Source organism: Pleurodeles waltl, chromosome 10, assembly GCF_031143425.1.
Source record: "Pleurodeles waltl isolate 20211129_DDA chromosome 10, aPleWal1.hap1.20221129, whole genome shotgun sequence".
Classification (NCBI taxonomy): Eukaryota; Metazoa; Chordata; class Amphibia; order Caudata; family Salamandridae; genus Pleurodeles; species Pleurodeles waltl.
The window spans coordinates 110,927,066-110,940,004 of NC_090449.1; the positions used below are offsets into that span (position 1 = coordinate 110,927,066).

At 46.0% G+C, this 12,939-nt stretch overlaps 1 protein-coding gene across 1 annotated transcript in view; it reads right to left on the bottom strand.

Annotated features, from left to right (window-relative positions):
• Positions 1 to 3,325: 3,325 nt before the first annotated feature.
• The window catches only part of INTS1 (integrator complex subunit 1), a 494,737-nt gene continuing 485,123 nt past the window's right edge, over positions 3,326 to 12,939 (bottom strand). Inside the window, exon 48 of the mRNA XM_069209905.1 lies at positions 3,326 to 3,971. Within this exon, the coding sequence (XP_069066006.1) occupies positions 3,856 to 3,971 (116 nt within the window). The 3' untranslated portion in view covers positions 3,326 to 3,855. The remainder of the gene's footprint in view (positions 3,972 to 12,939) is intronic.

Consider the following 12,939-nt stretch of genomic DNA (forward strand, 5'->3'; position numbering starts at 1 on the left):
TCTAAAAAATATGTGACTAGACATTCAGGTTGCCACTTGGCATACGCCAGATATGGGGACATTTCATTTTAAAGCTGAGGTAGCAATCTTTTCTCTTGTGAAATTGGCCTTTGGTTTCAGAGGGAGGCGTCTGTTAACCTTCTGATAAGATAAGGCTATGCAAGATACCTTCCATCTGAATGAATCCCAGTACAAATGTGCAGCTATTTCACAAATAGTGGTATTTAAGTTAATGCATTTGGTTAAAGACCTAAAGGGTCAACATGACCACTCGGTTTTTATGAAACACTGTGCATGGTTCTTGTGACTGTACAGTGTGTATCTCACTAACTCTACAATTAGAGGTGACTGCTGCCAGGAAGGTTGACTTCCATGAAAAACGTACAGGCACTAGAACAATTTCATGTGACCTCCCTCCCAGATATAACCCAATTTGGAAAGTCAGATGCAGTCACATGTCCTAAAGCTCATGACGAGTTGGCCATACAATTACCTTGCTGAAGAGGAGTTTCTTTAGCCAGCCCTTCCAACCAACCAACCTGTTGTGGGACTTCATGTGAAGCTTGTAACGTGATTTTCATGGTGGAGAGGAGACCTTACACAGCAGCAGTTCCCAATTAATCCAGCTCCTGCCTCTATTCTGGGTTATTACTTCAAGTATTAAAGTTGCACATCTGGTACGCCCTTCTCCAGCTGCACACATTTAGCGAAGGACACCATATATTTTTTACCGGTTCACGGAAAGTTGCAAAGTAGAGAGTGCACTGCAAGGAAGAAAGTAGCTGGGATTTCATATGGCTAGCCTAGGAGTGTAGAAGGCTTCCTCCGCAATGCAATCATTTTGTAGTGCTGCTCTGCAGGGGCATAGCTTCCGAGAGGGATTTGGGGTGCTACATCCCCCCTAAAAAATTTATTCTGTAGTAAGTAGTTGGGTACAAGGGCTCTCAGGCAGGTATGATGAAGTGCCTGTTGGATTCCACCTGGGAGTTTTACATGCCCACACTGACAAAAATACACACACCCTCTCCTTCTCTTGTCTCTGTTTTGAAGTCCTTAAAAATGTTGATTAGTTTGAAAAAATTTGTTTTAAGTTCCCCTAACAATTCACCCTCCTTTCTCTTTCCACTGCCCCTAATCCCCACTTATGTCCTTCTCGGATTATGTGTTTTAAGAGGATATCCCAGGATGACGGTTGGAAAATCTGAAGCGCCCAACCCCACCTCCCCCAATCTTATTGGCCAAGCTACCCCCCAGCTGTTCTGCCCAAGATAGAGGGAGAGAGCCACAACCCCATAGGTCTCACTTAAGTGCGTCTAATAATGGGAGCATGTTGAGGTCCCAGTGGCATTGAGGGTTCATTGAGACATGAATAACAAGGTATATGGAACTAACTGGCTGGATCTGCGGCCCAAGACCTGCCCAGCACTGAATAGAGAATGGATTTATCCTAATAAAGGTTCAGCATTTTCATGGACAATATCCAGTTCAACAGGGATAGTGGAGGAAATAAAGCCTATCATCCACATAGACACACAATCAATCCTATTTCCATCTCCCAGTGAAAGCCCTGTAATAAGCTGTCTTGTCAGATCCCCTCGGCCAGTGCCTCCATCACTGATGCAAACAGAGGGATGATGCATTTCTATCGAGGATTGCTTTCAAGGACGAATGCCTCTAATCACTTGAACCCATGGGTCAGTTTAGATGGCTCTAATATATAAAAACAAAATGAGGGCCACATTTAATCTTGTGTCGACCTTTGCACAGAGTTCCAGCTAGTGGAATCATGCCATTGTAAAATCCCCCAGGGTGCATGGACCCGAAAATTCATAGGCACAGTCCAGTGCCAACTGTGCTGGTGTGATCATGCCACGGTGTTACATCCAGGCATAAAGCCATTTTGATGCAGGTGGAACAGGGAAACCAGACTTGATCAGACAGTTTGCAGCACTTTCGCTAGAATGTTTTCTTTGTGTAAAGACGAAGACCAGCCTGTAGGAAGAGTATCTGTGTGGAGGTCTACAAGGCTTTAGCAATACTGGTATTGTACCGCCATGGAGACTCTCCTGTCTGGATATCCTTTGAACAGAGCCACCCAGTGGGGAGGAGCAGAAGTGAAGAAAATGTTTGAAGAGTTCCCGTGAGGGCCTGTTTGGACCTTGAGTCTTATCTAACTTCCTCCCATCTTTTGCTTCAGAGAGTTCCCCAGGCAACAGAGGGAGCTGAAGATCTTCCTGGCCTGACTCACCAAGGGCCCTGATGGAAAGGTCCAGGATTAAAAGGTTTGCTGCTTCAACCTCCAGTGGATGGCTCGCCAAGTATATCATGCAATAATAATCAACAAATCTGTTTAAGATCCTTAGAGAATTGGCAGCCTGCTACTCTCTCTCTGTGCATACTGTGGGAACCAGTCTTCCAGCCACCTCCGAAGTAGCGAGTCAATACAACAATTTCCCTTTTCTTGCTTGACATAAGATATGGCTGTTTCTCTAATGAATGTCTTAAATGCCTACCATAAAAACTTAAAGTGAGACTGAGTCTAAATGTAATCTTCAGTACAACTCCATCTCTCTCCACAGGAAAGGTGCAAAGGTTTTATCAGTGAGCCACCAGGCACTGAGGTGCCACATATTGTGCAGTTTAGACCCTGGGCAGTAAACCCTCAGTTCCACTAGTGAGAGATCACATAAGCGGAGGAAAAGATGTGGCTCCCTACCACCTCATAAACATCTGATAATGGGAGAAAAACAATCCAGACAGGAAAAGGAACCATGGGGACTGGCGTAGAAGGTTTTAGCACACTTACATCATTAAGCCCAGAGAATCAGCCCAAGCTGACAACCGTGCAGATCCAGCAGCAGATCAGGGGTTCCATACATACCAGTTCTTGTTAAAGATGGCACTGACATCGTCAAGGGCATGAATTTGATCAGAGTGCCTGCTAGAAGGCTGGTAAGTGCTTGTAGAGTGCTGTCCAGCAAAGAGGGCAGGACGCATACATTTTGGCGATTAGCTAACTACTGGATCCCGCCTCTCTTAATCTTTACTTTGAGGCTGTTAATGATGCATGAGAGGCCCCTATAAGTGCAGATGTCTGCTGTGACAACTAAGAAGCCATATAACATTGCTGAGAAAATTCCCTCCAGCAAATAGTTTCCAGAAATAAAAACACCACACCACTCACAACTATTCAATTTTGGAATGGAATAGTGCATCGCAGTTAGGAATGTTTTATGCAGTGCTGGGGTAGTTGTAATAAACTGGTGTAGTGCAGTGGAAGTTGTGATAAATTAAATGCTGACAAACATGTAATGAAACAAAAAGGCAATCTGCAAAAGAAATATTTAATTTACATAAAATGGCCTACCTCCAAACACAGAGAAATGTACAATACTTTAATGAAGGACCACTGCATGCTCTACCATGCAGGTATTTCCATTCAATGGGCGACAAGGATGTGATGTGTGTGCAGGGCCCGAGCCAAAGCATAACAAACAGAATGTAAATGTGTACAGAAACCAAACTCCTACCAGTTCTCACTATCGTCTTTCTTTCCACTTACAGGCTGAACTTTCACAATAGTATCCTGGATTACAGACATGAAGAATGCAAATGCAGTTGTCTGTACTTGCCAACTGCTTTGCCAGAAGCCAGGATGATTCTGATATCTCATAGTTCCGCTTCAAGTCCTAAAAGTGCCACAGTTGATTTTACTTCCTTTCCATTCCGTCTGACATAATATTACACGAGGTGCAACTTGTCCATGTAATCCTTTCCGCTGGCAAATCAAATGTTCACAATAAAATCCTGCTCATTTGCAAGGATTAAGTCCAGGAACGTCTAACACTACTGCGATCACGTCAAGGCTTCCATGTGAAGGACCTTCAGGGTTTCGGAAATCTGTGAGCTAGTATCCACCTGTCCATACATTCCAACCAGAAAGGCTCTGTGCAGCAACACTGCCGCATGTTCTGTAATGAGAAAAGACAGTAAGGCCGTGGTTTACAGGATCTTGATATATTATGTTCTTATCATAAAAAGCAAACAGGGTTTTACAAACTTAGCATGCCATCTAAGCAGAAACAAGGGCACTATACAGAACATCTGCGTTAATCAAGAATGGTGTTGAGACTTCAAAGTGACAAACAGACCTCTTCACCTTCCAACCCATAGCTCAAAATCTATTTCAATGTGATTTTATTGGCAAGTTAAAAACACGGTTCAACCTAAGTGAGCCTATTATGTCTCTCAATCTTTGCAAATGCCCCTCACTTGATGGTCAATTTGGTCTAAAAAGATTTTCAGCCAACTTCAGAAAATCTCTGAACTGAACTCTGAGATGCTGTTAGTAAACTTAGTATTACAGCCAGGTCTTCAGTTTTTGTAGGGAACTCAAGAAGCGATGAGGAGCCTCTGATGTGACGTGAGAGGTTGTTGCAGCTGTACCTACTGAATAAAAGGTCTGTGAGTACCGACTTCTTACACTTTCTGAACCCCTGGTAGCTATGGCCTGAGGTATTAAAGAGGGGCTGCAGCATGAATTGTGCCAGTCTAAGTGATCCCTCCCCAAGCACAAGACAGGCTGCCATTGGAGGCTGTGTGTGGTGGTACAGACAAAAGTGAAAACACAACATGGCACACAGCCTGTGTACCATGCCCCCTAACACTGCATGCAAAATATGCAAGTCACTCCTACACCAGGCCTTACGACCCTAAGACAGGGTGTATTATATTACATGTGAGTGCATACCTGCGAAAGCAGATATGCCTCATCTATGTCAATTATTACTTTAAGTGGCCAGAGAAGCCATTTTAAATGCACTTGCTGGGCAATGGTCAATACAAATTCCCCCAGCTACAAGTTAGCTTCACTGAAGATAGGGATGTTCGGTTTCAAACATCTCGTATTGGTGAAGCCACATTGTTGCCAGTGTTGGATCTACCAATACATGCACCCAGAGGGCACCTTAGAGGTACCCCCTGAAGCCTACCAGCCTCTGGTGTGCTTGCTGACTGGTTCCTGTCAGCCTGCCATTCAAGACATGGTTCTGGTTCCATAGGGTGAGAGCCTTCTGCTCTCAGGAGGCCCAGAACAAAAGCCTATTCAGGAACAGGGTGAAAACACCCCCTCCAACAAGATGAACTGCCAATTAGCCTAAGACTGCAATCCTCAAAGGGCTGCCGCCTTTTAAATGCGAATCTGGCTCCCCTCACAGGAGAGGAAGCCAAAAACATGTCCAGAGCCCAAGGCGGGAAAATTAGTTAGTCAGGAAGGCTTGCCCCCTCGAGGCTAGTACCACCCGTAAGGTGGGCACTGTGAGGTAGACACGAAATTTCAGAGGTAGCCATCTTTGTGCTGACATAACTAGGAATTCTGGGACAGGATTATGCCCACTTCCCACAGGAAGTGACACCAAGGGTCAGAAGCCCATTGGCTACTACCCTATGCATCCCTAAATTTAGTATTTAGGGGTGCTCCTGGAACCAGAGAAGCTGATCCTGATGACCTAAGAAGACCAAGGACACCGAAAAGCCACAAAAGCAGAAATGAAGAAAAGAAGCACCTGACCTGGTACCAACCCTGCTGGCCTGTCTGTATCCCTCGTCGAAATATGAAACCCAGGAGGACTGACTGCCTTCGAAAAAGACTCAAGACCTCTCATGAACAGCGGACCTGCTCTACCGCAAACTCCAAAAGAAGGGACTCTAAAATCTCTGGAACCACCAAAACTCGACACCTGAAGTCACCACTGCACCCGCCGTTTCAGACTTGAGTTGAAGTGGGTCACCGGTGTCAACAAGGTTCCTTAGCCCTCCAGAGTTCCAGTCCATCATGGTCTCACCCTCCATGGAGTCCCCCATGACGCCTGCAGCCTCTGAAAGCAACCCCCCTTCACGCGACCACTCTTGAGCCATGGGGAAGAGGACCAAAGGTGCCTATCTGTGCCAGAGCATCTTGAGGCCTGAGCCCTGCTGTTTGTTCAGGCGGACTGGCCTCTTGGCCAGAGCCTGCAGCATCTTTTCCCAGTGACCGATCTCCATTGGAACGCAATGGGAACCTGACTCTTTACTGCATTCGGCACTCAACCGCCCCTGTGCCACTGAAAGTGTACTTCTGGTACAGCCTTGGACTTTGCCCAGTACTCACCTTAACTCCTGGAGATTGGTCTTGTAAGTCGCTGAACTCTACCTATTTGCAGAACTTGTTTTTCCACCCATAGGATGACATTGCAGAACTCATAATTGCATTCTGTCCACTTTTTAAAGTGAAAAGAATTCCGATTTAAAAACTCACTTACTTGAACGATTTTTCTCTGATGCCTAAACATATATAAAGATACTTGCTATTGTTATAAATCGGTGGGAATCTCCTTTGTGTCTCATTTATTGACTATTGTGTATATTTGTAAATGTAGTGCACTCCTCTGTGCTAAGCCTAAGGCAGCTCAACCACATTACCCCTAAATAGAGCACTTTGAGAATGCATGGCAAGCTTGTCCACTCGCTGGGGGAACCACTGGACCCTTTCCATGGTATTCACATACCACATAAAGGGGCATCCTCCTACACTGTACCAGATGAAAGTTTCAGCAGAATTCTAGTGATGCTCGTTCTTTTTTCAATTTATTTTGCAAAATTATTAAAGTTTCAAATATAAGAGAAGTGTACAGAAAAGAAAAACGGGGATAACAGTGTTGAAAAAGAACAATGGGTAGCATCGCAAATCAGCCATTACTACCCAAAAACAGTATCCCCCAACAGTATTCCCTAAGAAAAGAGAAAGGGGTGGAGTCAATCAGGGGGTTCAATGAGAGGGAACGGCCAATACAGGAGGTCAAATGATGGGTGAGGGAATTACACCATGCCAGGCACCAGTTGTACGGGCACCCATCGGGATGCGTGGGTGTGCAACAGTTGGGATAGCACATAATGAAGGGAGGGGTGAAAATGGGTCAGCGGGGTGTCGGATAATAAAAATAAAAAAAATCACCCCAAATGCTGTTGAAAGTATCCAGTTGGTCATTTGACCTTTAGGTTACAGACTCATGGCTGGCCAACCTGCGAAGTTTGATGAGCCACTCAGTGCACTTCAAGGAAGACGACTGCCACCTATGGCAGGGAATGCAGATTTTGGGTACTGCAAGGAACTTCCCAGCCAGCGGTGCTTGTGTGCTGTCAAATCCTGAATGTCCGATATATCACAGAGAATTTCCAAATGGGGAAAGGGTGGAGTAAAAGAGAAGTGAAGTAGCTGTGACAACACAGTCATCAAATAGCCAGGCAAGGCTGGGCAGGACCACAGGATAGGGTACAGAGTACAATTAGCAAATTACATTTTCAACAGAGGTTGTGCAGCAGTAGCTTAGAACTCTTCAATGTCCAGCTGGACCAGTAACCATCGCAGTGGATATTAAAATGTAGAAATGTCAATATAGATTCACGGAGTACTTGGTCATGCTCAAGGAGGAGTAGTCTTTATGGAGGACTGTCTGCCAGCCTAGTCTGGTTGCTTAAATGATAGGAGTTGAGTGTATGACTTTAAGGAGCACCTGTATAATCTGGAGACCAAGGTTTGAATGTAGCAAAGAAAGTGGGGTGGGAAGGTTTAGCTAATTTTGATATTTAGTTTCATGCCTTAACTTCACACTGCTTCTGGACAAAAATATAGGCCTAGTTATGTTACTTCAATGCGCTCTGGCATGACTTCTGTGAATTTCTTTCTGGACCCTCAGGTGCAGGTGGCAAACGTAAGAGAAGGAGCTAAAAGATTGAACAAGAGCAGGTTACCAAAATACCAGTGCACCCAAAATACCAAGGAAACTAACAGTGATGCCACTCTTCTGCACGGGGAGAAGGGCAGGTAGGAATCTGTAAACAAATAGAGTATCTAATAGAAAGAGTGTTACAAAAGGTAATTAACTTGTTCTTCTGATGGATACTTCTTTCTGCAGATTCTTCACCATGTAATGCCAACATAGGTGGTCAGACTGAGGAGCGTTACTGTAGGAAGTTGGCTCTGTATGCACTATTTCAAAGTAAGGAATAGTATGCACAGAGTCCAAGGGTTCCCTTTAGAGGTAAGATAGTGGCAAAAAGAGATAATACTAATGCTCTATTTTGTGGTAGTGTGGTCGAGCAGAAGGCTTATCAAAGGAGTAGTGTTAAGCATTTGTTGTACACACACAAGCAATAAATGGGGAACACACACTCCGAGACAATTCCAGGCCAATAGGTTTTTGTATAGAAAAATATCTTTTCTTAGTTTATTTTAAGAACCACAGGTTCAAGATTTACATGTAATACTTTAAATGAAAGGTATTGCAGGTAGGTACTTTAGGAACTTTGAATTAGCAAAATAGCATATACACTTTTCACATAAATCACATATAGCTATTTTAAAGCTAGACAGTGCAATTTTCAACAGTTCCTGGGGGGAGTAAGAGTTTGTTAGTTTTTGCAGGTAAGTAAACCACCTACGGGGTTCAAGTTTGGGTCCAAGGTAGCCCACCGTTGGGGGTTCAGAGCAACCCCAAAGTTACCACACCAGCAGCTCAGGGCCGGTCAGGTGCAGAGGTCAAAGTGGTGCCCAAAACGCATAGGCTTCAATGGAGAAGGGGTGCCACGGTTCCAGTCTGCCAGCAGGTAAGTACCCGCGTCTTCAGAGGGCAGACCAGGGGGGTTTTGTAGGGCACCGGGGGCGGTGTAAGTAAGCACAGAAAGTACACCCTCAGCAGCACGGGGGCGGCCAGGTGCAGTGTGTAAACATGCGTCGGGTTTCCAATAGGAATCAATGGGAGACCAAGGGGTCTCTTCAGCGATGCAGGCAAGCAAGGGGGGGTATGGGGGGTGGGGGGCTCCTCGGGGTAGCCACCACCTGGGCAAGGCAGAGGGCCTCCTGGGGGTCACTCCTGCACTGGAGTTCCGATCTTTCAGGTCCTGGGGGCTGCGGGTGCAGAGTCTTTACCAGGCGTCGGGATCTGGAAAGCAGGCAGTCGCGGTCAGGGGGAGCCTCGGGATTCCCTCTGCAGGCGTCGCTGTGGGGTTCAGGGGGGGCACATCCGGCTACTCACGGTCTCGCAGTCGCCGGGGAGTCCTCCCTGAAGTGTTTGTTCTCCACAAGTCGAGCCTGGGGCGTCGGGTGCAGAGTAGCGAGTCTCACGCTTCCGGCGGGAAACGCAGTTGTTTTAAAGTTGCAGTCTTGGGTGAACAGAGCCGCTGTCCTCAGGAGTTCTTGGTCCTTTTAGAGCAGGGCAGTCCTCTGAGGATTCAGAGGTCGCTGGTCCCTGGGGAAAGCGTCGCTGGAGCAGTGTCTTCAGAAGGGGGGGAGACAGGCCGGTAGAGCTGGGGCCAAAGCAGTTGGTGTCTCCGTCTTCTCTGCCAGGTTTTTCAGCTTAGCAGTCCTCTTCTTCTTAGGTTGCAGGAATCTGAGTTCCTAGGTTCTGGGGAGCCCCTAAATACAGAATTTAGGGGTGTGTTTAGGTCTGGGAGGGCAGTAGCCAATGGCTACTAGCCCTGAGGGTGGCTACACCTTCTTTGTGCCTCCTCCCAAGGGGAGGGGTTCACATTCCTATCCCTATTGGGGGAATCCTCCATCTGCAAGATGGAGGATTTCTAAAAGTCAGAGTCACCTCAGCTCAGGTTGCCTTAGGGGCTGTCCTGACTGGCCAGTGACTCCTCCTTGTTTTTCTCATTATCCCCTCCGGCCTTGCCGCCAAAAGTGGGGCCGTGGCCGAAGGGGGCGGGCAACTCCACTAGCTGGAATGCCCTGGGGTGCTGTAACAAAGGGGGTGAGCCTTTGAGGCTCACCGCCAGGTGTTACAGTTCCAGCAAGGGGGAGGTGATAAGCATCTCCACCCAGTACAGGCTTTGTTACTAGCCACAGAGTGACAAAGGCACTCTCCCCATGTGGCCAGCAACATGTCTCGAGTGTGGCAGGCTGCTAAAACCAGTCAGCCTACACGGGTAGTTGGTTAAGGTTTCAGGGGGCACCTCTAAGGTGCCCTCTGGGGTGTATGTTACAATAAAATGTACACTGGCATCAGTGTGCATTTATTGTGCTGAGAAGTTTGATACCAAACTTCACAGTTTTAAGTGTAGCCATTATGGTGCTGTGGAGTTCGTGCATGACAGACTCCCAGCCCATATACTTATGGCTACCCTGCACTTACAATGTCTAAGGTTTTGCTTAGACACTGTAGGGGCACACTGCTCATGCACTTGTGCCCTCGCCTATGGTATAGTGCACCCTGCCTTAGGGCTGTAAGGCCTGCTAGAGGGGTGACTTATCTATACTGCATAGGCAGTGTGAGGTTGGCATGGCACCCTGAGGGGAGTGCCATGTCGACTTACTCGTTTTGTCCTCACCAGCACACACAAGCTGGCAAGCAGTGTGTCTGTGCTGAGTGAGGGGTCCCCAGGGTGGCATAAGACATGCTGCAGCCCTTAGAGACCTTCCCTGGCAGCAGGGCCCTTGGTACCAGGGGTACCAGTTACAAGGGACTTACCTGGATGCCAGGGTGTGCCAATTGTGAAAACAAAAGTACAGGTTTAGGGAAAGAACACTGGTGCTGGGCCTGGTTAGCAGGCCTCAGCACACTTTCAAATCAAAACTTAGCATCAGCAAAGGCAAAAAGTCAGGGCGTAACCATGCCAAGGAGGCATTTCCTTACAGTTACCCTATACCAAAACAAACTACACAAGACCGACTCAGCAAAATGGCCACTGCCCCTTTCCAGAATCTAGGTAGTAATGGTTGCAAACATATAGAGGGAACACCACTGGACAAAGCCACACAAGTGCCTTAGCTTTATTGGAATTGGTAATGCAGCTTAAATCATAGCAAATTTTCGGTAACACACTTTCTAGTGGGTACTCTAACTTCTGAGTCTGTGTCTTCCGATCATGTTTCTCTTTCTTTACTGACAAACAGTAACATTGGTTTCGTTATGTACTCTCCAATGACTGATATCCTGTTCTCCAGGAAGAAACATCAGAAATATTTGGCAATCTCTGGAACGTCTGCAGCAAAGCTCTGAAATGAAGAAGACCTGGTAATGTTGCCTGAATTAAAGAGGCCAGGACTTCCTTATTCCTGCAATCAATCTCAGAGAAACCATTTTTCAGTGCAGCCTTCAGCCCCTGTTTTGAATTTGTGTGCTTGGTAATTGCAGTTGTGTTGTTGCTGAGTGTTCAGAAATTCCAGAGCCTGATAAGGAAGAACAGATTTATTCCTGCTTATTATGAATCCGAGCTCCTGTAACATTTGAATTGCCCAATTCAGGTGATGAAGAAGGACTTCCTGCCAGAAACATAAATTGTCTAGATATATGATGAAGCAATAACTTTCTATCTCAGCCTAATTACCTAGGTGAATTTATTACCTTGGTGGAACTCCAAGGTACTGAAAAGAGACTGAAACATAGAACTAAGAATTCATATCTTTGGTCTCATGAATTGCAAGAAACATCTATATGGGGCTTGTCAGATAGGCTTCTTTGATATCCAATCGAACCATCCATTTGCCTTGTTGCAGTAAGTCCCTCAAAAGAGATGGATACCCACCCTATTGAAGTTTCTGCAAACAATTCAACGGTTGAAGTCCCTCAGATTAAGACTAATTTGTGGACCCCACCTTTCTTCTAAACCAAAAAGATGGTACTGCAAAAATGTCTGTGATGAGGAATAGCAGGTGCTATAGCTTGTTTATGTAGTAACACTTGCATTTCTGAGTCAATAAAGGTTGCACCTTGTATGTAAAAAGACAGATGGGCGAGAACACACCCTTCATATGGAGTTTGATAGAATTCCAACTTGAATCCTTGGATATTTCTAACACCAAAGGATCCTGGGTGAATTTGCCCCAGTTGTGAATGAATTAACTCTGCCCCACAAGATTACTTGAGATAAAGGATTAAGTTGTACCTTCATAACTAAAATTGGCTGAGGGCTAGAAGTTGCCTGTGTATCTACCCCTTGAAAATATTCCCAGTTGGTAGGACAACCTTGATGGGAAGAAGGCTCTGCCCCTGGAATGGTCTAGCCAAGCTTTGCAGTAGGTGTAACCTCTTTGGGGGCCCCTGAAATTGTAGTCAGCCCTCCCAAAAAGGTGGGGGTGAATGAACTTCCTCAAAGTTGTTTGAGCCTTAATCAAGGCAGTAAAGGCTCTAACAAATTTGGGGATATCTTTGACAAAAATGTCGCGAAATAAAGGGCTTTCAGCACATGGGCCTTATCTCAGCTGAGGCGAGATCAACTAATTTAGAGTCAATGTGCATACATGAAGATTTGCATTGTTTCGTTGAGATAGCACAGTTATCGCTACCTAACAGATGTACTGCGTGTTGAGACATGCCTACAAGTGTATTCAGGTCAACTGGCTGCCCTGTTTCTTTGGCCTCTAATGTCAACTCCAGAATTTTAGGTAAGGACTCTGTCACATCCAGCAACTTGTCTAGGTAAGGTCGTCAAGCTCGGTCTATACCCTTCTGTGGGTCTTTCACGTATTTAAAAAAAGAAAAAATGAGCATGCAGGAGCCTATTTCGGGGGTGCCAGCAACTCTGCCCTAGCATTCTGGTCGCAACCTGTTTTGCACCTCCTTGTCAAAGTTCTTTCACACTCTGGCCTGCAGATATTCCCTCACAGAGGGAGCTAGAACCCACTCCCACAAGTTCGCAGGATCTGCTTGCCTTTTGCATCGGGAGGCCTTGTCTTGGTTGGCCTGGTTCGATTTATTACCGTCTTTATCTATCCCTGTTGTAGGAACTTACAGATTTGAGAATTAGTTGGGTAGATTAGGTGCTGTAGAGGAGCCATGATCAGTAGTTTGGGATAGTCTTGTAAGCCCTTCAGCATTCAGCCAGGAACTGGATTTGTCTTCCTGCTTCTGGTATCTATCACCGGTTCTTGCCAAGAGTTGGAACGAGGCGGTTGATAATACT